This window comes from Stegostoma tigrinum, chromosome 8 (assembly GCF_030684315.1).
Source record: "Stegostoma tigrinum isolate sSteTig4 chromosome 8, sSteTig4.hap1, whole genome shotgun sequence".
NCBI classification, from domain to species: Eukaryota; Metazoa; Chordata; class Chondrichthyes; order Orectolobiformes; family Stegostomatidae; genus Stegostoma; species Stegostoma tigrinum.
In genome coordinates, this window is record NC_081361.1 from 62,225,329 (window position 1) to 62,251,328 (window position 26,000).

The 26,000-nt window shown below is 42.2% G+C and overlaps 1 protein-coding gene across 6 annotated transcripts in view; it reads right to left on the bottom strand.

Annotated features, from left to right (window-relative positions):
- Positions 1 to 3,953: 3,953 nt before the first annotated feature.
- Positions 3,954 to 26,000, bottom strand: part of faf1 (Fas (TNFRSF6) associated factor 1) — a 394,938-nt gene continuing 372,891 nt past the window's right edge. For all 6 annotated transcript variants that reach the window (XM_059647930.1, XM_059647931.1, XM_059647929.1 and 3 more), the window contains one exon: positions 3,954 to 4,541. In XM_059647930.1, the coding sequence (XP_059503913.1) occupies positions 4,458 to 4,541 (84 nt within the window). In that variant the 3' untranslated portion in view covers positions 3,954 to 4,457. The remainder of the gene's footprint in view (positions 4,542 to 26,000) is intronic.

The following is a 26,000-nucleotide window of genomic DNA, read 5'->3' on the forward strand; positions in this document are numbered from 1 at the left end:
AAAGTGCTACTTTTTTATCCGACACTAAGGTAGCAGAAAGGAACCTGCATGCTCTGCCAAATACCCTGTAACGTTGTACAAGGCTAGTTGTACTAGGCAACTTATTAGGCTGCAGAAAAAGATTAGAATAGATATATTGATAATGACTTTTACTGTTTAAAGGAAAACCAGTACGGTTTTAAAAGTTGAATGTTTTCATTCATGTTCAGGATGAAAGCATAGTTTATCATTTGGTTAACTTTCATCAAATGGTTTTACTGCACACCAATGCTAAGACTAAGACTAACACAAGTCATATTTGATATAAGGAAATTCATACAACAAACTGCAATGTTGGATAGCATTTTAAATTTAGGACTTAAGCAAATTTTCCAGTCACAGTTAATTTTGACATCTCAGTGATATCAATATAAAAATAACACTGATACTTACTTTAGAAATAATGCAAATAGACACAAATAGTTTCCAACATACTTATTCAGAGTGATACAATGTTTGGTCCACTTACCATATTAAATATTCTATATTTGAAATTTCATATTCAATATTAATATGATAAGTGGACCAAACACTGTACCACTCTAAATAAGTGTGTTGGGAACTATTATATTTAGAATTTTATCCAAAGGCAGATTATGTTCCAATAATCCTCCCTAAATATGATGTAGCTCACACAATGCATGTCTACTGTAATTAACATATACAGGTAGTACTTCCATAAAATCACCTACATCTTCTTGCACCAGTATAGCCATGAACATGATTACCCAGATGTAAATACATTCTCATCTATCAATATCATTCTTAATAATGAACCTTCACATTTTTGCTTGACAAGAAGAAACCTCCACACCAGCTGTATTTTCTTTTACATTGAGGAAAATATTAGCTCTCGCCTTACTTCAACAACTGTAAAATTTAATTTCCCAATTAAAAAACCCAGATGTTGTGTAGCCTTGGCCCGGGAATTATTTTACTGAGGTATCCATCAGTCTGCTGTCAAATAATTAACTGGTTAAAATGATATTTCTGATTTTTTAAGCATTTTTCTTTATCAACTTGTTTGGGTATATTTTGACTTACTTACATGGCCAACACATCCAAACATGGACTCAAGCCCAGATCTTCTGACCCAAAGAACAAAACACTATCACATTTGACCTGTAAATGGGTACTTTGATATTCAATGCCAACCCGATCAAAGATGGCTATCATTGCCAGCAGTGACCGATAGCATTCATGGGTTTGTGAATCTTATAGTCATTCCATTAAAAGTATCTTATCAAAATGTCTCATGGCAATATACAAAAAGAACCAGAACACAGCAAAAATGGCTGGTGCTAACCACCAGGGCATCCTACCAAATACAGAGTTAGTCCTCTACTAATGCATATTGTTAGAAGTTTAACTGGGACTTAAAAATGGAAGGAATAGACTTTTGAATGCTTCTACCATGGTTTTCACCAGCTTGTCCAGAAAGCCACATTAGCCAACTACTCAAACAGCATCCTATTCTGCAAGACAGCCATACTGAGTATATTATTACATTTGATGAGCACCCTGGTGCAAATGTGCACTGATTTCTAGAAATATATTTTCAGTGACAATCTATTGAAACTGTATCCCATTGATTGTTGCTTCTAACAGGTATCATCTTGAATTTTTGTTTTGTCTAAAGCCCATATAAGGCCAATTCTGTGCACTTACATCCACCTTGTAATGTTGTAGAAGTTCTTCAAGATGAGATTGTGATGTTTTATGTGGTATAAAAAGTATCTTGCAACTATTACCGAGATAAACCCACAAGATACAGTGGCATATAACTGCACACAGTTGCACTTTAATAGATTAATAATTCAGGAGACTGAAGTAATGAGCTGGAGACATAAGTTCAAATTCCACAATGGCAGCTGGTAAACTTAAATTCAACAAATTAAACAAATTGAGATTAAAAATTAAGTATCAGTAGTAGTAGTAGTAGTGATCATGAAACTAATGGATTGGCATAAAAACCCATGTGGTTCACTTACATCCTTTAGGGAAGAAAATCTGTATGCCCTTATCCATACGAGGAAATCAACCCCCATTGCAAAGCAGTTAACTCTTATTCCCCGTCTGAAATGGCTTAGCTTGTCACTTCATTCTGATTATGAAAGTAGATCACTAGCACTTTTGTGGGCAATTAGGGATGGACAATAAATTCTGGTAACGCCAATAATGTTCATATCTCATAAATTAATTAAAAAACAAACAGATTTTGGACATTAAAAGAGTATCAAAATCCTGGTATCAAAATCAATTCCCAGTACACAAAACAAAAAAAACTGTGGCAACTTTACATCAAAGACTCAAAGAATACTCCATGTTAAAACGAATATTCTCACAAAGTCTGATGTACAAAAAGATTTTTGGTTGGAGCAGATTAGAAGACATAAAAATTCTTTCCAAGCTGGAAAACATTGAAATCATACTTTTACCATGGCACAGATTAATATTTGAAACATTACCAAGCCTTCTGAAACATCTGATCAACAGAAACTTTGTACTCAATTGTTCTTGGTTGTACTGAATATAGGCCATTCTTGGGGCTTCACTTTGCAGTTACATCTTCCTGTATTCTTTCCAAACAATGATCACTTCTTTTCTTCTTCGAGTTATTAACTAGTTTTTGCTAAATGCTTTGATCAATTTGGAATCTATCAGCATTTTCCAATAAAGCATTTCACATTTTGTACATTCTTTTCTCGAAAACTAAGAAAAATTAAAGTCAAAAATGTTTATGATCATAAACTTTCATTTTGGTTTTACCAATTGATGGAAATTATCTGTTTATGCCATTGATTCCTTTTATCATTTTGCACATACTTCAGACCTAGAGAACACAAGATGGATTTCCACTAATGGTTCCTCATAATTAATACACTTCAGCTCTGGTATCTGTTTTTAGGGTTATTCTTTTCATGCAGTAAGCGCTAAAAACTGCACATGGTATTTCAGCCATGACAGACCCATCATACTGCACAGGCTCATTACCCCTATTTCTACTGATAAAATCTTGACTTGTACATCATCTAGATGCCTTTGCTTAATAATAAGACTGAGAAACTTACCAGTTGAAATTCTTATGCCTTTATTATTCCTCATTTACATATATTAAATGAGATCTGTCACTTACCTGCCATTTTCTTAGATGGTTTATGCTTTCTTGTAATCTGCCTTTTTCTTGGCAGTTCATTATTTTCCGTAGATTTCTATTTTAAGCACACTTTGGTCAGCCCACAAATTATTTCTGAGTGGTGTAACTGTTCTTTTCTATTTAAAGTTGAAATGTAGGTAACCTTGGTTTGTTGATATGCATTTCACAAATATGAATTAACCAACTTACGCTTATCATACTTCCATGGCTTGAGGACATCTCAAGTAGTTTACAGCTAATGAAGTACCTTTACATGTAGTCACTATTGTATTGCAGGATATAATGCAATGTAATGCTTTGTTGAGGCCTTTGTTCAATTTGTAAAAACCAACAACTTGCAGCAAAAGCTGCTCTAGTTACATCTAAATGGACTTGCTTAACTTAACTGAAAATAGAATGTTATAGGGAGGACTAGATCATTACTGTGTGATCTAGGAGACTAGATAGAAAATGATGAGAACATTGGTAAAGGATTAACTTCAGTGTGCTTGGGCATAACACTCTTGACTAGTCTTCTCTCTACATCAGTTTATTCCTGTATAATATATACCAACAATTTAGTTACTTCTCTGACTCCCGAAAGGAGAAAGAAGCAGCTCTGAGCATGTGGAATAGGTTCAACAAGAAATAAGGCTGCAAATGGAAAATTATATCCTTACATTTTACCAAAGCCAAAAACCAAATAAGAAATCACATGGTATAAAAATCATACACATTCCAAATAATACTGTAAATCTCCAAGGCCAAGAATGACCCCTTATCTACTGTGAAATCATAAATTAGGCTTTATGTAGAAATCCAGACATGGAATTATGCACATTTATGAGCATAGTCTCAAGTATGTATTGAATTAAAACAAATACAGAATTTTGAATCAAAGCACTTGCTCCAAAAAACTCGGTGAATTGTAATACAGGGTTTGTGGTTGAATGGGTACAAAGAAACCAACTCTAAACTAAGATAATTCTCTTCACCTTTGAATAGTGCATTGATGAATAAACATAGGCCAGAATAGTGTGAAGGGTGGAAGTCAGTGTTCATCACAGATCGCTATCCTCCTATATATCTTTGTAAACATCTACAATTCTTGAGAGGTTGGCAGCATACAGGCATTTTACAATGATGATGTTGATTTAAGAGTTCTGGAAGAGGCAGATAGTTGTAGCATGTGGCTGGACAAAACAAAGGAGGATCTTGCATCTTTCAGACATAAGCTGAGCTTTTATCAACTATCTGGGAAGTCAGAGTCCCATGGATGAATTCATTCCTTTGCTTCCAGGAAGAGTGTTTCCTGAGGATAGAGTTTCACTTCCATTAATGTTTCAGTTGGATCAAACTGAGTCACCTGTTGGAAAAAGACAGTCCCCATTAGATAGTATTTCATTATAAAACTTCTAATTTTGACGTGTTTTATTAGCTTACTGTTTCAATGGCAGAAAACTGGATTAAGCAATAGGTGTCATCATTTTCCCCACACAGTAGACTTGATACCTTATAGTAAGAAGCATGTCTAAGAACAAACTGTTCACTGCTCATTTAACCTGAAACCTGAAGATCTGTGCATTTAGACAGTTCTTTGCTACATACAAATTCATGTACTCATCTGTAAACCATTTTACCTATATTAGAAACACTGTCCTCTTCTGAACAGTGAACTCCCTTGACAACTTGACCTGAATTTTGATCACAGGAGCTGAGGTCTTCCATTAAAGTGGAACTGGGGCATGACTTTAGTATAGCAGAACAGCTGCCTGCCACAAAGATGAGTTCTTACATCTTTTTATTTTCCTACCTTAGTGTATTTGCTAAACGTTGTAAACTTCTGAGCATCCACACTGAGTTCATACAGAAGGGAGGGTAGCAAATCGCTGAGGGGGGTATTGGAGGTCAGTTCCTACTAGCAACTTCAACAATGTGATGATAAAGGGTACAATAAACAGTCAGCTTTATCAAATTTAGCATCAAACCCTATGCAATTATTTGTAACAAATTTCATTATCCACAGAAATGGTAATTCCACAAAAACAAGAATTAGGAGCAGCAGTAGGTCATGCAGCCCCTTGAAGCTACACACCATTCAAAAAGGTCATGACTGACCTAATTTGGCCTCAACTTCACTTTCTAGTTTACCAGCAGTCACTAAGGAGATCTATAATCAGCGGGGAAGAACTGATATCTCTGGCACAGATTATGGGTAATATTTAGGATAACACTTGGCCTTATTTGTGTTGCATCACAATCCAACTGCTTTATATCTATGGCCAATATATTGTACTCTCTCTCCTATTCCTACCAGAAAATCCAATAAGCAGCAAGGATGCTTGCAAAGCTGCCAGATAAAACTGCTGTTGTACTTCCCATCTTTCTTTGTTCGATTGGAAAAATGTGCACAAGAGAAGGCATTAGGTCCTTGCTGGAATAATTGCTCACAATACAAGTCAAAAATAGTTCAGGCAAGAGAGAAAGTATCCTTCATACGAAAGTGCTTAGTCTGAATACATACATGAACTAATTTGTCATTTTTCAAAGTTTAATTTTATATGCTTATCCCTCACAGTGTATTAGTCGAGATTAGAGAAAGAACAATTACATTCGTGACATTGTATTAGAATTCACATTTAAGTCTATAAAAGTTGTAAAAGAATCATCTGTTAAGTAACAAACGAAAGTAACATTTAAACACTGCTTCACAACAACTAGAGCATAGTGCCCTTTCAGGAACTATTGTGCAAGTGCAGTGGGGTGGTAACAAGGTCATTGTGGTTCATTAGAAGAAAAATTCCTGCAATTCAGTATTCAAGCAGGTGGGATGTTGAAAGTATTAATATATGCATTATCACCATTCACAATCACAGTACAATTCAAGTATTTAAATACTTTTCAACTATACTCAGTAATGTTGGGGCTTACCTCTTTAAGACTATATTTAACAAAATTTTAGTAGTTTAGACAAAGCACATATCATGCTAAATTTTCATTTTAGTCAGCTGGTTAACTAGTTTATGAAAAACTCAGTTTGTAAAAGCGATCAATATTACTAAAAAAGTGGAAAGCATTTGTAATTGCATGAACTTTAAAAAGAAACAAAGACTTCAATTTACACCTGTTGCCCACTTCAAACTTTTAACATTTATGAAAGGTCAAATGATATAAAAATTAGCTATAACACCAGAAGACAAAGTTTAAATCAATTGTACACTTCTGTTAATTGCAATGAAACAGTACACACACTTACACTTCATGCTACAAATCATTTAAACGATTTTAGCTTCCAGCTAACACCAACCACACCGTTGACTGTTGGACTTATTACGAGTAAGGTATCATAAGTAGCTAGCACCATTCATACTAGACTACACCTCATAGAGGAGAGGGCACTAAAGCAGGGGCAGGTATTCACAGGTGTGAAGGGAATGGCTTTCATCCAGGGAATGCAAAACATGGAGGAATCAGTGTTCCTAGATCTTTGAAGGCTTCAATGCAAGCTTTGCTGCAAGGACTTCGAGGCCATCAAGGTATGCACATAAAGGACAATGAGAGCAGATAGTTATAAAGGTCAATATCAAAAGTCTAACTCCAAGAATCTGACCAAATTACCGCAATTTGTTCAATGACCTAATAAGAGTGTGTTCAAGGTCAGTGATTACATTTTCAAACGTTATTTTCTACCAAATGAGTTTAACTAAACTAAGACACTGCACAAATCATTATACCTACACAGAAGATGGTGTAGTGGTAATGTGGCTGGACTGGTAATCTAGAAACTCAGGTAACGCTTTGGGGACCTGGACTTGAATCTCAATCTGAATTTTAAAATATGTGGAATTAATAGCTTAATAATGGATGTGAGTTTGCTCACTGAGCTGGAAGGTTAGTTTTCAGACGTTTCGTCACCATTCTAGGTAACATCATCAGTGAGCCTCCGGTGTAGCACTGGTGTTATGTCCCGCTTTCTATTTATCTGTTTAGGTTTCCTTGGGTTGGTGATGTCATTTCCTGTTCTTTTTCTCAGGGGATGGTAGATTGGCTCCAAATCAATGTGTTTGTTGATGGAGTTCCAGTTGGAATGCCATGCTTCTAGGAATTCTCGTGCGTGTCTCTGTTTGGCTTGTCCTAGGATGGATGTGTTGTCCCAGTCAAAGTGGTGTTCTTCCTCATCTGTATGTAAGGATACGAGTGATAGTGGATCATGTCGTTTTGTGGCTAGTTGATGTTCGTGTATCCTGGTGGCTAGCTTCCTGCCAGTTTGTCCAATGTGGTGGATACTACATTGATTGTTGCCGTGTAGGGGTGCCCTCATTCTGAGATTATTCATTAGTCAATTGCACTATACCATATCTAGTATCAGAGATAATGGGAACTGCAGATGCTGGAGAATCCAAGATAATAAAGTGTGAGGCTGGATGAACACAGCAGGCCCAGCAGCATCTCAGGAGCACAAAAGCTGACATGTCGGGCCTAGACCCTTCATCAGAGAGGAGGATGGGGAGAGGGAACTGGAATAAATAGGGAGAGAGGGAGAGAGGGGGAGAGGGGGAGGCGGACCGAAGATGGAGAGAAAGGAGAGGATAGTGGAATTCCATCCCCTATTCCCAATTCCTCTGCCTCCGCCGCATCTGCTCCCACAATGAGGAATTTCATCCCCTATTCCCAATTCTCCGCCTCCGCCGCATCTGCTCCCACGATAAGACATTCCACTCCCGCACATCCCAGATGTCCAAGTTCTTCCAGGACCGCAACTTTCCCCCCACAGTGGTCGAGAACGCCCTTGACCGCGTCTCCCGCATTTCCCGCAACACATCCCTCACACCCCGCCCCTACCACAAACGTCCAAAGAGGATCCCCCTCGTTCTCACACACCACCCTACCAAACTCCAGATACAACGCATCATCCTCCGACACTTCCGCCATTTACAATCCGACCCCACCACCCAAGACATTTTTCCAACCCCACACCTGTCTGCTTTCCGGAGAGACCACTCGCTCCGTGACTCCATTGTTCGCTCCACACTGACCTCCAACCCCACCACACCCGGCACCTTCCCCTGCAACCGCAGGAAATGCTACACTTGCCCCCACACCTCCTCCCTCACCCCTATCCCAGGCCCCAAGATGACTTTCCACATTAAGCAGAGGTTCACCTGCACATCTGCCAATGTAGTATACTGCATCCACTGTACCCGGTGTGCCTTCCTCTACATTGGGGAAACCAAGCGGAGGCTTGGGGACCGCTTTGCAGAACACCTCCGCTCGGTTCGCAATAAACAACTGTACCTCCCAGTCGCAAACCATTTCCACTCCCCCTCCCATTCTTTAGATGACATGTCCATCATGGGCCTCCTGCACTGCCACAATGATGCCACCCGAAAGTTGCAGGAACAGCAACTCATATTCCGCTTGGGAACCCTGCAGCCCAATGGTATCAATGTGGACTTCACCAGCTTCAAAATCTCCCCTTCCCCCACCGCATCCCTAAACCAGCCCAGTTCGTCCCCTCCTCCCCACTGCACCAAACCACCAGCCCAGCTCTTCCCCTCCACCCACTGCATCCCAAAACCAGTCCAACCTGTCTCTGCCTCCCTAACCTGTTCTTCCTCTCACCCATCCCTTCCTCCCACCCCAAGTCGCACCTCCATCTCCTATCTACTAACCTCATCCCACCTCCTTGACCTGTCCGTCTTCCCTGGACTGACCTATCCCCTCCCTACCTCCCCACCGATACTCTTCTCTCCACCTATCTTCTTTTCTCTCCATCTTCGGTCTGCCTCCCCCTCTCTCCCTATTTATTCCAGAACCCTCACCCCATCCCCCTCTCTGATGAAGGGTCTAGGCCTGAAACATCAGCTTTTGTGCTCCTGAGTTGCTGCTGGGCCTGCTGTGTTCATCCAGCGTCACATTTTATTACCATATCTAGTATAGCCTCCTCTCTATTTCAAAACATGCTATTATAAGACATTATCCAAAAATAATTCTATGAAGTTCTCATGTAAGCTACCTTTACCCATCTGATTATGGCTCTGTCTATACTGTCTAAATCCCCAATGATTATTGCTGTGCCTTCCCGAAAAGCTCCCAATATTTTTTCCTTTATTGTCCATGCATTAAATATGCATGACCCTGTAGGGGACTCTGGAACTGTCTGAGAAGAAGGGAAATGAGCTGTTGTTCTACCTGGCAGCAACATGTCTGTTGTTGAAGGCTTATGTCAGCCATCAACAACTGGTCAACATCAGGCCTTCCTAGAGCACCTCTTGTCACATGTAGCAGGAATCTGGGAACTGTCCTGATCACTGTGGGAAATGAACTGTAAGGCACCTATGCAGATTGCCAATTTCAGCAACAACGACATTTACTTCCAACCGAGATTGTTCATAGGTGTCCTGAAACCTGTCCCTAGTATGGATTGTGGACCCACTGGAGGAGACATCTCTAATCTCATGTCAAGAATGGACATTGGCAAGTTGGATGAGACCAAACGGAGGTTGCTTAATCCTATTCTCACCATCATGTGTGGATTTTAAACTAGTGGCACACAGATGTTGGTCTATTTATGTGAAAAGTTTTAATAAATGATAAGGCTGGTCTTTTCGCTGCCATGATTTTAAATCAGTATGTGTCACAGAGCAGATGACCGAAGGCTTCTTGAAATATTGGTGGAAGTTTGTTCGCATTACAGAGATTTATAAAAAGGAGAGAAAACACTGAAAGACATTAGCTTGCTTCTAATTTAGAATAATCAAGGAATGAGTTTTAGCTTAGAAAAATCAAGAGACTCGGAAGGTTTTGGGCAGTTCAAAGACAACCTGAATGCATGTCAGATGCTAATATAGTATTGCTCCTAGAAAAGGAGATTATTCAGAGCAGTTAAGGAAATTGGTTACCTCACTGAAATAATTTAGATTGTGAAAATTCCAGACCAGGAATGTTTGGTTAGAATTTGCATTGGTTATTCAAAGCTGAGAAAGTCTAAGATTTCAGCTACATGAGGATTCAAATGCAACACTTCAAAGCTCACAGGATAGGAATTGCCATTATCACCTTCATGCGCATGAAAGCTTTTCGTGACCCGTGTTTTCAATCTCTCTTTACGTACCTGGATAATATACTCATTTTCAATGTCACATTTGAAGAGACTCTTAAAAGACGAGACACCGTCTCAGCTTGCTCGTTACAGTTTAACTTGAAAATCAAACCAGAAAAGTGCCAACTTTTCCAGATAAAAGTACAGTATCTTGGGCACTTTGTTACAAAGGAAGGCATTATTCCTGTGGGGAGAAATCTGAGCAGTAGAGTAGCAGCCCTGACCTAAGACAAGGAGGGAACTGCATGGGTTCCCTGGTCTAGATGGATACTCTAGGTAATGACATTTAGTCACTCTACTCTATGGTTTGCTGAGGAAATCGGAAAATTCTAAAGGATTGATTGAAGGAGCATGTATGAAGCATGATGCTGCACAGTACATCTCAAGGAGTTGGACCCCAGTGTGAAGACTTCTTTTGAGTGCTCAAGCAAAATCTTGTCTCATAACCTCTCTTTGACTACCATAATTTCTATCTCCATCTCAAACTGGGGAGCAACACCAACTTTCTTGGCCTAGAAATGCTGCTCTCAGAAGTTCAAAGGCAGAAGAGTGGTTATTGCAGTCAGGGTCACAAGCCAAACAAGAGGAAATGTAGAATTACTCCAGTGTGAAACTTGAACTGCTAGCTTTGAGGTTGGCTATTTCACAAAGGTTCAGAGGCAGTCTGATGCAGAGTTTGAAGTATTTACAGACAACAGCCCACTCAGCTACTTTCAAACTTGTTAATCTTTGAACAACAGAATTTGCTGAGTTTCAGCTGCAGATCTGGTACTAGTCAGTCAAAGGTAATGCAACACTCTGATGCCCTTAGTTGAAATATGGCCACAGGAGGGATCTCACCTCTGCCAAGCTGAACGGGTCTGTAGCTGATGCCATGTCCCAAGTCAAAGTCAATATTTTGTCCCTGATTCCCTATGGCATTTTGCCTAAGATTCAGCAGGGTGTTGCCAACTGATTTAAGAATAAAATCCAAAACTGGTCTAGTCAAGCAAAATTAAGTATGGTTTCACTTTTTTTGCAACTACCTTGAAACACTACCTCAGATAGTTTCAACTGCAACTAGTACTGGAGTGCCCAATATTCACCATCCCACTGCTAGTTGATGAAGAGATCCAAACAGGCATAGAGACTGTTGAGATGCTGAATAGAGGAAGAAGTCGTCACCAGCTGGTCATGACAGGGAGAGAGGTGAAGCAATATGTTTTCCTGAGACCCTCAAGGGCCAAATGATCATAGCAGTTCGTAATCAAGCATGACACCAAATGATGCAAAAGATAACTGCTGCAGAAAGCAGTGGTACTGTGCCAGGACAGCTGTTGATATTGATGACGACTGTCAAAATTGTGAAAGGTATACTTTTGTGAAAGCAACCTCACTGCAGCACGGGATTCTAGGTCACCAAGAGACCTCTAGAGGTCTTTGAAATGGCTTTCATAGTCCTTCAGTCTAGTAGTAATGGGTCTGAGCATGTTGTCATATTCAGGGATGTCCTCATGCAGTTAAATGTAGGCCATTCTCACCAGTGGCCAATAGTCCTCAACTACAGTCAGAATGCCAGCTCATGGTTTGTCTGTCTGTTCTGGTGTTGCATGTCAGATTTTCAGTGAACATGAGTTCAAATGAACTTTGGGAAGTCTTTCGCATTGTTAGGAGTTGCATTACCCCCTATCATCCAGAGGAAATGGACAATGCAAACAATTTAAACTAAACTCTACTCTTATGTCCTGAGAGAAAACGAAAGTGGTCCTAATACGTGCTGGAGTTGGTTTATTCTTATAATAGTATCTCTAATTATCTGCAGGCTATTTTCTACACCCTTTCTTCTTTCAACGAAACCCTATCCTTACTATGGATGCTTTCCTTGGGCTCACCACACCTTCTGATGGATGTGTCAGGCCAACGAGTGGACAGCATCACATGATACTAAGCCAGGAATTTGAGACCATGTCCTAGAGGACAGAGAGAAGCACTCAGAAGAAAAACATTAAATGATTGCAAGGCTATGGACTGACCTTCTAATTGGGGCAATAAGTTTACAGAATCAGAGTAAGAGGGGTAGAAATAAGAAGCTAGGTATCTGGTATCCTGAACCCCATAGATCAAGTGGTTAGACACAGTCGGTCACACCTGTGTTGCTGAACTAACAGCTGGAGGGCAGTTCATAAAATGGTTCATGGAAGGAAGTTGCTTAAGATCATAATCTGGTGGAGTATGTGGAGACAAGAAGCTCACTCAGAAGTTTTGCAGAATGAGTAGTGTCAGTTCTTGACAGCTCAAGTGAAAATCGAGTTGGATAACAATAAAGAACTCTGTGATGGCTTGTGTATTGTGACACCATGACGTGCATGCAACCTGGGGAGGCCTGCTCCAACCCTGGCAAACAAACAGGAATGTTGGAGGGGATACTGAAGAAATGGGTGCACCAATCATATGACTCTTGGACACCTGACTGACCTCAACCTCAATGTGGGTAATCATCCACAAGGCCTGGATCCCCTGGAAAATACCCAAACAGGTGAGAGGCTGAGAAGGTCCTTGAGTGAATGCTGGATATCTCCTCAACCCTCATCATTTACCTAGACTGATGATGCAAAAACAGAATGCTGCCACTAATGTGGACCGACAGATTTTAGCCATCATGGCACAACTGAACCTTGCTTTATGATCTTGAACTTTCTATGTGTTCAAAACCCTTGCTACAGTAATTACAGCTTTCTCTTTCACATTGTGTCTACTCTTCGATGCACAACATCTTCCCACACTTGATCTCTTGACTCCACAGTTCAGTTTAAATTCCTCTCCGCCTCCTTAGTTATGTGGCTCACAAGAAAACTGGCCCTGGTATAGTTCCGGTGGAGACTGGAATCTGTACAATGGGACACTTTCCCTGGTGCTGGTGTTACGGCACATGAATTAGAGCCCACTTTTTCCAAATCAGTCTTTGAGCCATACATTCACCCCTCTAACCTGATTTGCCCTCTACCAATTTGCACACGATCAGGAAAGAATCCAGAGACGATGACTGTGAGACTCTGCTTCTTAATTTGGTGCCTAGATTCTCATACTCACGATGTAGAATCTCTTTCTTCAGTCTGTCTATGCCATTTGTACCTAAATGAACCACAATGACTGGATTCTCCCTCAACCACTGCAAGGTCCTCTCAACTCTGAAGAAATGGCTTGACATATGGAACCGGGCAGGCAACACTATCCCCTCAGGACTCATACTCTTTGAAGCAAGGTCAAAAATCACGCAACACTGGGTTATCGCCCAACTGGTTTATTTAAAAATGCAAGCTTTTGCAGTGCAAGTCACAGAATTTGTAAGTAGAAAGGTAACAACCCTAAAAGTGGCCACCTCTTGTTGAATTTTTAATCAGTTAGGAGGCTGACTACTGATTAAAATGCAAAATCCAGATTCCTCTCAAGTCATTGTCCTGAGATAATTAAGCTTTTTATCAAAGTATACAAGAGGTGACATCTCAGGTCAGACAAAGCATTTTAGGTGTGAGATCTTACTTAGAATCTGCTCGTTTTAAACTGGGGCAAGTTGTATATTTTCTGAACAAAACAGAATGTAGGTGCAACTACACCAACATCTCGGATGAAATAATTCCTGCGTGTGTCTCCATGTGTGTGGCGGAACGACGGGGAGAGGGAGCGGTGTGTGTGTGTGGCGGAACGACGGGGAGAGGGAGCGGTGTGCGTGTGTGGCGGAACGACGGGGAGAGGGAGCGGTGTGCGTGTGTGGCGGAACGACGGGCAGAGGGAGCGGTGTGCGTGTGTGGCGGAACGACGGGGAGAGGGAGCGGTGTGCGTGTGTGGCGGAACGACGGGGAGAGGGAGCGGTGTGCGTGTGTGGCGGAACGACGGGGAGAGGGAGCGGTGTGTGTGGCGGAACGACGGGGAGAGGGAGCGGTGTGTGTGTGTGGCGGAACGACGGGGAGAGGGAGCGGTGTGTGTGTGTGGCGGAACGACGGGGAGAGGGAGCGGTGTGTGTGTGTGTGTGGCGGAACGACGGGGAGAGGGAGGGGTGTGTGTGTGGCGGAACGACGGGGAGAGGGAGCGGTGTGTGTGTGTGGCGGAACGACGGGGAGAGGGAGCGGTGTGTGTGTGTGGCGGAACGACGGGGAGAGGGAGCGGTGTGTGTGTGTGTGTGGCGGAACGACGGGGAGAGGGAGGGGTGTGTGTGTGGCGGAACGACGGGGAGAGGGAGCGGTGTGTGTGTGTGGCGGAACGACGGGGAGAGGGAGCGGTGTGTGTGTGTGTGTGGCGGAACGACGGGGAGAGGGAGGGGTGTGTGTGTGTGGCGGAACGACGGGGAGAGGGAGCGGTGTGTGTGTGTGGCGGAACGACGGGGAGAGGGAGGGGTGTGTGTGTGTGGCGGAACGACGGGGAGAGGGAGCGGTGTGTGTGTGTGGCGGAACGACGGGGAGAGGGAGCGGTGTGTGTGTGTGGCGGAACGACGGGGAGAGGGAGCGGTGTGTGTGTGTGGCGGAACGACGGGGAGAGGGAGCGGTGTGTGTGTGTGGCGGAACGACGGGGAGAGGGAGGGGTGTGTGTGTGTGGCGGAACGACGGGGAGAGGGAGGGGTGTGTGTGTGTGGCGGAACGACGGGGAGAGGGAGCGGTGTGTGTGTGTGGCGGAACGACGGGGAGAGGGAGGGGTGTGTGTGTGTGGCGGAACGACGGGGAGAGGGAGGGGTGTGTGTGTGTGGCGGAACGACGGGGAGAGGGAGGGGTGTGTGTGTGTGGCGGAACGACGGGGAGAGGGAGGGGTGTGTGTGTGTGGCGGAACGACGGGGAGAGGGAGGGGTGTGTGTGTGTGGCGGAACGACGGGGAGAGGGAGGGGTGTGTGTGTGTGGCGGAACGACGGGGAGAGGGAGGGGTGTGTGTGTGTGGCGGAACGACGGGGAGAGGGAGGGGTGTGTGTGTGTGTGTGTGTGTGTGTGTGTGTGTGTGTGTGTGTGTGTGTGTGTGTGTGTGTGTGTGTGTGTGTGTGTGTGTGTGTGTGTGTGTGTGTGTGTGTGTGTGTGTGTGTGTGTGTGTGTGTGTGTGTGTGTGAAAAAGAGAGAGACACACACAGCGACGGCGGGGAGGGGGTGGGTACTCAATGGACACCTCCATAGGAACAGGATATGATGCTCAACGTTAAGGGCTCAGTTGTTAGCACTGCTGCCTCATAGTGCCAGGGATCCAGGTTTGATTCCAGCCTTGGGCGACTGTCTTGTGTAGAGTTTGCACATTCTCCCCGTATCTGCATGGGCTTCCACAGGGTGCTCGGGTTTCTTCCCACAGTCCAAAGTCATTAAGTGATTTGGCCATGCTAAAATTGCCCATAGGGAGGTGTGGATTAGGTGGGTTATAGGTGGGATGTTTTGAGGGTCAGTGTGGACTTGTTGGGCCAAAGGGCCTGTTTCCACAGCGTAGGGATTCTACGATTCTGTTCTATGATAACTCATTGATTGTCAATTCTGTCATGCCACAGTGTAAAACCATAATGACTTCTTCAGAAGACAGACACAAGATACAACCATCAAGGTAACCTTCGTCATCTAGTACTTCCCCAGAGTGGAGAAACTACGCATGTTCTTCACAGCCTTCAATACATTGTCAACAACAATGAATACCTCACCATAATCTTCCCTATGCCTGCACTGCTCACCTTCAAACACCCAACAAACCTGAAACAGACCATTTATTCACAGCAAACTACCCAGGGCTTCAGGGCAACATCAACCACAAAACACACAACTCTACCATGGTAATGCCTGCAAAACATGTTAGATCATCGACATGGATACTACGACACATGTGGGAACACCATCCACCATGTACATAGCGGATACTCAAGTGACTCAGCCAATGTTGTCTCTGTCATACGATGCAGACTAGGATACCCCGAGGCATGGTATACTGATAAGACTACGCAGACACTACGACAAGAGATGAATGGACACCGGGCACTGACCAGTGGACAGGGGTGTTCCCTCCCAGTGGGGGAACACTTCAGAGGTCATGGACATTTAGCCTCCAATCTTCAGGTAGGCGTCCTCCAAGGTGGACTTAAAGATACAAAGCAAAGCAAAATCGCTGAGCAGAGGCTGATAGCCAAGTTCCATACCTATGAGGATCACCTCAAGCATGACCTTGAGTTTATGTCACACTGCAGGTAACCCCATCACGCTATATAATTAAGCCGAACTGCTCTTCCACTGAAGACTTCGTTAAAACTCTATTTAAAACTGACAACTGCAGAATTTAAACTGTACATTTAAAAAGGAACAAAAATCAGCTATTTATAAAAGATCTTGCCCACTAACTGGGAGAATTCAGTCCTCCACTTGTTTTCTCCTCTCGGTTCTGCTGACTGTCATGATGTCCTCCCCTTAACCTTTCTGCTGGAAGATAAGGACTGCCTTTCTCCAGATCTTCCTCCCACCTGTTCCTCTAGGTGCTGCTGGCTCCATGATGTTTCCTCTCGAAGCAGAGCACCATGAATCTTGACACATGCACTAAATACTCCAGTAGCATTCCCACTATTTTTTGCACTGGACATCCTCACCAATTACTTGCTCCTCATCTCCCTTTATCAAGAGTATTAAAAATAAATTCCCACCACACTTCAGTTGTAAAAATGAATCATGGGATTAGAAATGTTATCTGTTTCTACAGCACTGTTTCTTTTTCAGATCATCATCACTTTGTTTTTATATTATTAAACAAGTTCATCATATCGGTATGCTAGACCCAATCATTTAAGTTGCTTCATCCTCACAATATTCAGTATACCTGCGACTCCTCAGATACTGAAGCAGCCACTTTCCATATGCAGCAAGATCTGGATTACATCCAAGCATGAAGTGATGAGTGGCGAGTAACATTCACACCATTCAACTCTCAGGCAATGGTCACCTCTAACAGGACCGAATCTAACCATTTGCCCTTGAATTTTAATAGAAATACCATCATTGATTCGCGGGTTTCCAACATTGAGATTACTATTGATCAGAAACTTAGCTGTACCGCCATATACAGGTGGTGACAATAGTAAGGGGCGAGAAAGTTGCAGTGAGTAACTCACCTCCTGACTGCCAGGTGCCCACTTAGCATCAACAATGTTCAATTGCTCCTTAACAGCAAACTTGAGACCTTTACTATCTAGAAGGACAAGGGCAGCAGATGCACAGGAACTCCATCACCTGCAAGTTCCCCGACAAGTCACACTGCCTCCTGACTTGGAACTGCAGCACTGATCCTTCACTGGTGCTGGGTCAGAATCCTGGAACTCTCTTCCAAATAGCACTCTGGGTGTACCTACATTCCAAGGACAGCAGCAGTTCAAGATGGCAGCTTGACAGCACCTTCCCAGTGCAACTTGGCATTGCAATAAATGCTGGCCTACCCAGCGATACCCACATTCCAAGAACAAATAATAAACTGTATACTGACTGGGTCAACTCTACTTATCACCAGTTTCTCTCTATTGTTAAACTATTAGATTGTTTATCTGATATTGAGTATTCAATAAACAGAAATTTCTACATATTAAACATTGAGAAGATTGAAGATTCTTCTTACTACTTCAAACTCCAATTTGTAACAAATTATTCTCTCCTAGAAAACCAGATGGTTTTAACCTTGGTATCATATCTGAGATAAACTGACCACGTATTCTGCCATCAGTAACATAGCTTACTTTTACATCCTGCAGTTACTTGACTTTATCCTTGTCTCAGTTCATCATCCACTGAAACCTTCATTCATGGCCTAATGCCCTGAACCTGCCTGCTCCAATACAGTGATAATGGGAACTGCAGATGCTGGAGAATTCCAAGATAATAAAATGTGAGGCTGGATGAACACAGCAGGCCAAGCAGCATCTCAGGAGCACAAAAGCTGACGTTTCGGGCCTAGACCCTTCATCAGAGAGGGGGATGGGGAGAGGGAACTGGAATAAATAGGGAGAGAGGGGGAGGCGGACCGAAGACGGAGAGTAAAGAAGATAGGTGGAGAGAGTATAGGTGGGGAGGTCATAGGTCAGTCCAGGGAAGACGGACAGGTCAAGGAGGTGGGATGAGGTTAGTAGGTAGATGGGGGTGTGGCTTGGGGTGGGAGGAAGGGATGGGTGAGAGGAAGAACCGGTTAGGGAGGCAGAGACAGGTTGGACTGGTTTTGGGATGCAGTGGGTGGGGGGGGAAGAGCTGGGCTGGTTGTGTGGTGCAGTGGGGGGAGGGGACGAACTGGGCTGGTTTAGGGATGCAGTAGGGGAAGGGGAGATTTTGAAACTGGTGAAGTCCACATTCATACCATATGGCTGCAGGGTTCCCAGGCGGAATATGAGTTGCTGTTCCTGCAACCTTCGGGTGGCATCATTGTGGCAGTGCAGGAGGCCCATGATGGACATGTCATCTAGAGAATGGGAGGGGGTGTGAAAATGGTTTGCGACTGGGAGGTGCAGTTGTTTGTTGCGAACTGAGCGGAGGTGTTCTGCAAAGCGGTCCCCAAGCCTCCGCTTGGTTTCCCCAATGTAGAGGAAGCCGCGCCGGGTACAGTGGATGCAGTATCCGGTGCGGCTTCCTCTACATTGGGGAAACCAAGCGGAGGCTTGGGGACCGCTTTGCAGAAGAACCTCCGCTCAGTTCGCAACAAACAACTGCACCTCCCAGTCGCAAACCATTTCCACTCCCCCTCCCATTCTCTAGATGACATGTCCATCATGGGCCTCCTGCACTGCCACAATGATGCCACCCGAAGGTTGCAGGAACAGCAACTCATATTCCGCCTGGGAACCCTGCAGCCATATGGTATCAATGTGGACTTCACCAGCTTCAAAATCTCCCCTTCCCCTACTGCATCCCTAAACCAGCCCAGTTCGTCCCCTCCCCCCACTGCACCACACAACCAGCCCAGCTCTTCCCCCCAACCCACTGCATCCCAAAACCAATCCAATCTGTCTCTGCCTCCCTAACCGGTTCTTCCTCTCACCCATCCCTTCCTCCCACCCCAAGCCGCACCCCCAGCTACCTACTAACCTCATCCCACCTCCTTGACCTGTCCGTCTTCCCTGGACTGACCTATCCCCTCCCCACCTCTACTCTCTCCACCTATCTTCTTTACTCTCCATCTTCGGTCCGCATCCCCCTCTCTCCCTATTTATTCCAGTTCCCTCTCCCCATCCCCCTCTCTGATGAAGGGTCTAGGCCCGAAACGTCAGCTTTTGTGCTCCTGAGATGCTGCTTGGCCTGCTGTGTTCATCCAGCCTCACATTTTATTATCTCGGAATGCTCCAATACAATTCCAGCTGCTTTCCCACATGCATGCATTGTAAACTTGAGGTCATCCCAAATCTCTGCCCAGGTTTTAATTTTGCACTAAGTTCTGTTCACATATCATCTGTGAACACTAGCCTACATTAGCTATTGGTCAATCAAAATGTTCATTTTAAAATGCTCATCCTTATTTTCAAATCTCTCTATTTCTGTAATTTCCTGCAACCGTGTGAGATATCTATGATCATTTAATTCTGGCTTTCTGAGCATCCCTGATTTTAAACACTTGCACAATTGCGGCTGTGACTTCAGTAGCCTTGGCCTGAAATTCTGGACTCCCTACCTAAAACTCTTCAGCTCTCCACCTTATTTTCCTCCTTCAAGTCATTCCTTGAAAACACTTTGACGTAGCTTTTGTTCTGGTCTAACACTTCCTTATGAGGTTTGGTGTCACATTTGCTTTTTTATTGCTCCTACCATGTTGCATTACATTAAAGGTTCTATATACATAGTAGTTACTGCTGTTGATACAATTACGACAATGCCCTCATTAGATCATGATTAGCTGGATAGAAAGGGGCTGTCTGGAGTGCTACTGCCCAGGCTATATCTAATTCTCGTCCTTCTTATGAATCATCAGCTGCTCACAGTATAACAGATATACACGTTCTATTCCCTTCAAGATGATGCAATTCTGTAGCATGAAGCACAACACAATGAGTCTTAATACCAAGTCAAAGGACTCCTCGGCTCCTCCAAAACAGTCTAGGCAGGAGAAGCAATGCTTCAGGACACCAATCTTGATCATACTTGTGTGGCACCATGGCTTTCTTGTATGCATTCTATGCACAAGGGCATGAGTTGTGCAAGATCAGCCATTTTATTAGTGGATTACACACTCTTTAGTTCACTGTGATGACTCAAGGGACAAGCAAAAATGGTGGCCAGCCAGCAACACCCACGTCCCACAGAGAATAAACAAAAATGCAAAATTGAAGTGTTTTAACTGCTTCAGGATACAGGACATTGCTCTGCATGATGTTTTGCTGTTGATCACACACTAGAATGGAATTCTTTCCAGTTCTGAGAAAGGGCAACATCCAACATCAGTGAAGAGACATGTATGCAAACAATGGCACATTACATCATGGGGAAACATAATGCGTGTTCAAACCACCTGGCAAAAAAATTAAAATATAGATATTTTAACTGAATAAGCAACCTTGCAAAACAGGTAACAGAAAGGTGCGAGAGGTTACAAACAGCTAGATGGAGGAGTTCATTGGCATGGTCACCTTCAAGAGCAATTGACAAGGTAGCAGCTATAGTTGCAGCAGGCAGATGATTCCAGTGACGATGTCCTGACATCTCAAATGTTATTACTGGCTGAGGTTAAGGTGGAGAAATGTTTGCTGATATGGCCTCCCACTGCTCTCCAACCCATTCCTCATCTCCCTTTTCCAGCAGCTTGGTCTGTTCTGTAAGGCCACTGTTGACTCTCCAAGTCACAATATATTCCAAGGGGAATGTCTGATAATGCATAATCAAAACACCAAAATAGGGTAGGAAAACTTGTTACAATCACAAAATCTCAAAAACTACAAAAACTAAAACAAAACTGTGCACGGTAAAAGCATTGCGTAATCAAATTTTCGAAAGGTCCCAACCCGAAATGTCAGCATTCCCGCTCCTTTGATGCTGCCTGGCCTGCTGTGTTCCTCCAGCTCCACACTGTGTCATCTCAAATTTTCAAAATACCTGGATTTGTCAAACTTCTTGTCTAATATCCATCATCAGATGATAAGAACTTTCCTCAAATCATTCCTGGAGAAAATCAATGTCATCGGTAGGGACTGAAGACAAAGTTCATTCCTGAGCCAGCAACCCCATCTCTCCACCTATTTATTATCTAAACTGAGCCAGATCACTGGTGACCTAGCTGACACTGAACTTTGCTTTTCATAGAATCATCAGAGAATCCCTACAATGTGGAAACTTCGGCCCAACAAGTCTACACCAACCCCTGGAGCATCCCATCCAGACCCATTCCCCTTTAACCCACCTAAGCAACGCATCCCTGAACACTATGTGCAATTTAGAATGGCCACTCCAGCTAACCGCACATCTTTGGACTGTGGGAGGAAACTGGAGTACCGGAGGAAACCCAAACAGACACGGGGAGAATGTGCAAACTCCACACAGACGGTTGCCCAAGGGTGGAATTGAACCTGGATCCCTGGCACGGTGAGGCAGTTGTGCTAACCACTGGGCCACCATGCTGCACCCATGTCCTCACCATCACAAAAAGTAGCTGCATTTTTCTCCCTACAACCATCCACAATCTCATCAGTTGCTGAAACTCAGATCTATCTGTTTACTACTACTTAAATTTACAATTCCATTGCTTTCTTGTTTGGCTTCCCTCGATAAACTTGAACTCATCTGAAGTTCTGCTCCCGATATCCTAACTCCAGGTTTGCTTCCCCATCAGCCATATTTGCCAACCAACTGCGACAATTCCTTAATTTTAACATTTACGTTACTGTTTTAAGTACCTCCATGATTTTGTTCTTTCCTATCACTTGTGATAAAAGGTGTGTGAAAAACATCATGATGTTTGGAATATGGATTGTTTTAGTAAAACACAAATGGATATGGGTTAGTGTTCAACAGGCCAGAAGCTCATTCGAGTGAGTTACATGTACCATTGAAAATTGCCCTGATTGCCAACAAGGGATTGGGAGAACCGTGAAGGAAGATACCACGAGTGTTAACAGACTAACATTTATACCTTGAGGTTTATGACACGCAGTGTAAGTGTATTAAGTAATTAACTTTGCACTGAATTCAGTTCAGAAAACATCAAAGTTTTAGTTGGGAAGAATTAAGAGTTGAGTTCAGAACAAAGGTTTAGTTTCTTTCCTAGCAGACTATAGTTCAGAAGCAATCAGTCACTGCTACAGAAGTGTTTTTCTATTTACAATGTTTCCAAGCAAACAGAAATTGGGACTAAGTTTTCAGGGTGTTTGAGCTGAAAAACACCAGACCATTAGAATTATGGAAAGTTCATGCCAATATGAAATTTTCCCTACAGCTCAAGAAAAAAAAACTGGAAGGAGTCAGTCAAGTCGAAGCTTAAAGAGCTGAAATAAAAGGGTAATTTCTCTGTAATAGATAATGATGGGAAAAAAGTTGAAACTTGGTTTTAATGTTTATATTAAGATCTTTTCGAGTTCTTAAAATATAAAGCTTCCTTCATTCGCGTAATAAAATCGTGTTCACTTGTTCGAAAATACCTGCAGTCTCATGTGAATATATTAGTGACCAACCTCCATATTTATGAACAAAACAAAAAAAAGTCCAATCAAGGCAAGTTTCATTCTTGGATTTGACTTGTCCAGATCATAACGCTCTACAATCCTGATCACTTCTGTATCCTGAATTTTTGTCGCTCTACTTTTTGGAACAGTGCATTCAGTGGCCTCAGTGTTATATGTGAGAATTCTCATTTAAAAATTCTTGAAACTTTCTTATCCCCTTCAAAATACTCTTCCAGCCTACTTCTTAAAGTTAGCTTTTGATCATTGGTCCAAGTATCTCATGACTCAGGACAAAAGTTTGTTTGATGAACAACCTTGGAATGTTTTAGGTGAAGGTGTGATAGAAATGAAAGCTGCGTGTGACTGCTGCAGCAAAATTGTCCATTTTACAATCTAATGTCTGCTTGCTAGATCCATTGTTGGGGTTCTTTTCCTCACTCTCAGTAACTGTGGTATGATCAACCCGGGCACCAGGGTTTTCTTTATCAGATAGATTTTCTTAATTTAGTTAGTCCAAACAAGTTGCCGGCAATTGCAGCAGACATAGGTACTTCCTCTGTTGGTGGGGATGCATTGACCAAGCCGGAATCTTTCTAGTTTTAGTGTTTCCCATGACAAATGGAGTGCGTGCATTGTTTATGTACATCAAATGAAAATCGCACTACAACTTTATGGGTTCCAAATATTTGTTGAAGTGCCATTCCACAGAATAAATTGCACCAAATTTTAAATGGGCTGGATCGTGGATATTTTCACAGAAAAAAATACTAACTCGCTTTTTAATTTTGCAGACATTTCATGTGAACACCACAGTTGTCAAAACAATGTTTCTGTGATACAGCAAATCTCCAAAAATAGTGCCAGTTATGCATATCATTTTGTTTTTCCTTAGGGTATAGATCTTGCTGTAATATTCAACCTTACCTTGCTGGAAAATTGGAATGAAAATCAGAATTTACACAGTAAAGCTTTGAAGTGGGGTTAGATTTCAAATTTCTAATCATTAGCGGCTTTTTCTTCCTCTGTCATTGCTAACACAAAACATGGTAATTTCCCCCGGCGCCCATTTTTAAGTACACTTCATTGAAAGTTAATATTCTGGTTAGGTGCAACTGCAAAAAGAGTGAATTCTGTCAGTGGAAAAATATCTTTGGGTTTGTACAATTTTGGATATTTTACCACGAAGCTAGTTGACAGCATGTATTTTGACCACACTGCTTGCATTCTCATTTGTAAATCTGGACTCAGCTGCGTAGCAGCTTTGGAAGTGGCTGATCTATGATGCAAAAATACAGTCTAATCTCAATACATATACTTTTTCCAGCAAGGCAAGGTTAGCTTTTCTAGCCTGATTGCATCAATTTAACAGTGGGAGAAGTCGAATCATGCATCCTCTTCATTTTGCCTGAAAAAGATCTGCAGGTAGTTAATTGGAATTGCTCGTCTTACTAGGGGCTAAAGATGAAAGGGTTGTTAAATTTGATGTCATTTTTCTGGAGTTGTTTTCATATAGTTGATGATCTTACATTTTCCTCAGGTGTAAATTATTATACTTTTAGCTAGTTATATTTGCAAACTTCTCTTTCCCACTTGATTTGTTGTGCTTCAGTAAGGAAGGCTGTCGTACTTGAACAACTAATCTAGATCAGGAATTTAATTCAAATTTAGTGAAAAATGTTACTAGTCAGGTGGAAATTATAATTCACATTTAAGCAAAAAACTGAATTCAGACAACAAACTAAGCAATGAATTTAAAAAGTATTTTTGATCCGGAACATTTTGATTCCGATTAACAAATAAGATATATTTAAATGATGAATAGACCATATATATTATATATTTCAAAATTCCACAAGCTTCCTTTGTGATACAGGTATGAAAGATCCCCTGTTTATGCTTTCTCACCATAGAGTCCATCTGCTACAGTCAATTGCACTAGAGTACTGTAATGATATTACATTGGGATTTATAAATCTCAGCTCAAATGTATGTACCAGAAGGAGGTAATTTTCTCGCTCTAACTCATATCACTTTCATTTTATGGTTTGCATCTAATTTGATAGCACTTCTTTTCAAATCCCCATAGGTAATACAATTCTATGGAGTAGAACAAGAAATCATGTTGGGAGCCAGATGCATCCAGAGCTCACCAACTCCAGTGACAACAGCATGGAATACAAATATCTTTTAATGAACATTGTTCACTAGACTGTAACCATACGAACTGGGGTGTATTCAAGGTCATGGGCATATCTTAACAAATACATTTTCCAACTTTGTGCTATCAGTTTAAATACTAATAATGACCTGAAATTACAAACTCAATTTATTTACCTGCAAGGCTGTACGAAGGGAACACATACATATGGACCGTACACAGGGATCATGTCTCTTGTTGCCCTTCAAACACTGAATTCCCCAAGGAGAGCAGAGTTTGCAAATGTTTACACCATTATCCAATTAACAGACAATAACACTCCAACATCTGTCAACAAACAAAGCTGTTGTTTTGCTTTGCTGCAAGGCATTTCTGTTCATTTGGCTTGTCTATGAGCTTAATTAACACACCATACTGGCCTATTATAAATAAACTTTCTGCTCTCTTATTTTGTATGGCTGTTTACAATATCCTTTTGTTAGTTTGTTCTGGTCCTTTATTCATCAACTTTGTATGGTGACTTAATTTACTCATTTCATGAAGGGTATTAAGTATATCATTGGATTTTATAGAAAATGGAAATTGAAAACAATTTTACAATGATTTGAGCCAGAATATCTTTTGAAAAACAAAATAAAAACTATATCAAATAGAAAAAATGCAAAATGACTACAGGAATGAAAATAGACTTGAATTTGAGTTTGTAAAAATAGTGGAACAAAGTTTTGGAAGCTGTCAACAGCAGGCAAGACAGGATAAAAGAATGTGCATTGATAAATGACTGTGAAGACTGAAAGATGCCAAAGGCACAGATGCTGATAGGGCAGAGACTTTTTGTCAGCATTTTCATGAAGCACAACTCATTACTTTATCTTCTGCCACACTTCCAAATGTGTAATAAAGCCAATTTGACTCCAGTTCATGATGTCAGCCTTAGTTTTGGTAAAAATTTTAAAACAATTTTATATTCTGT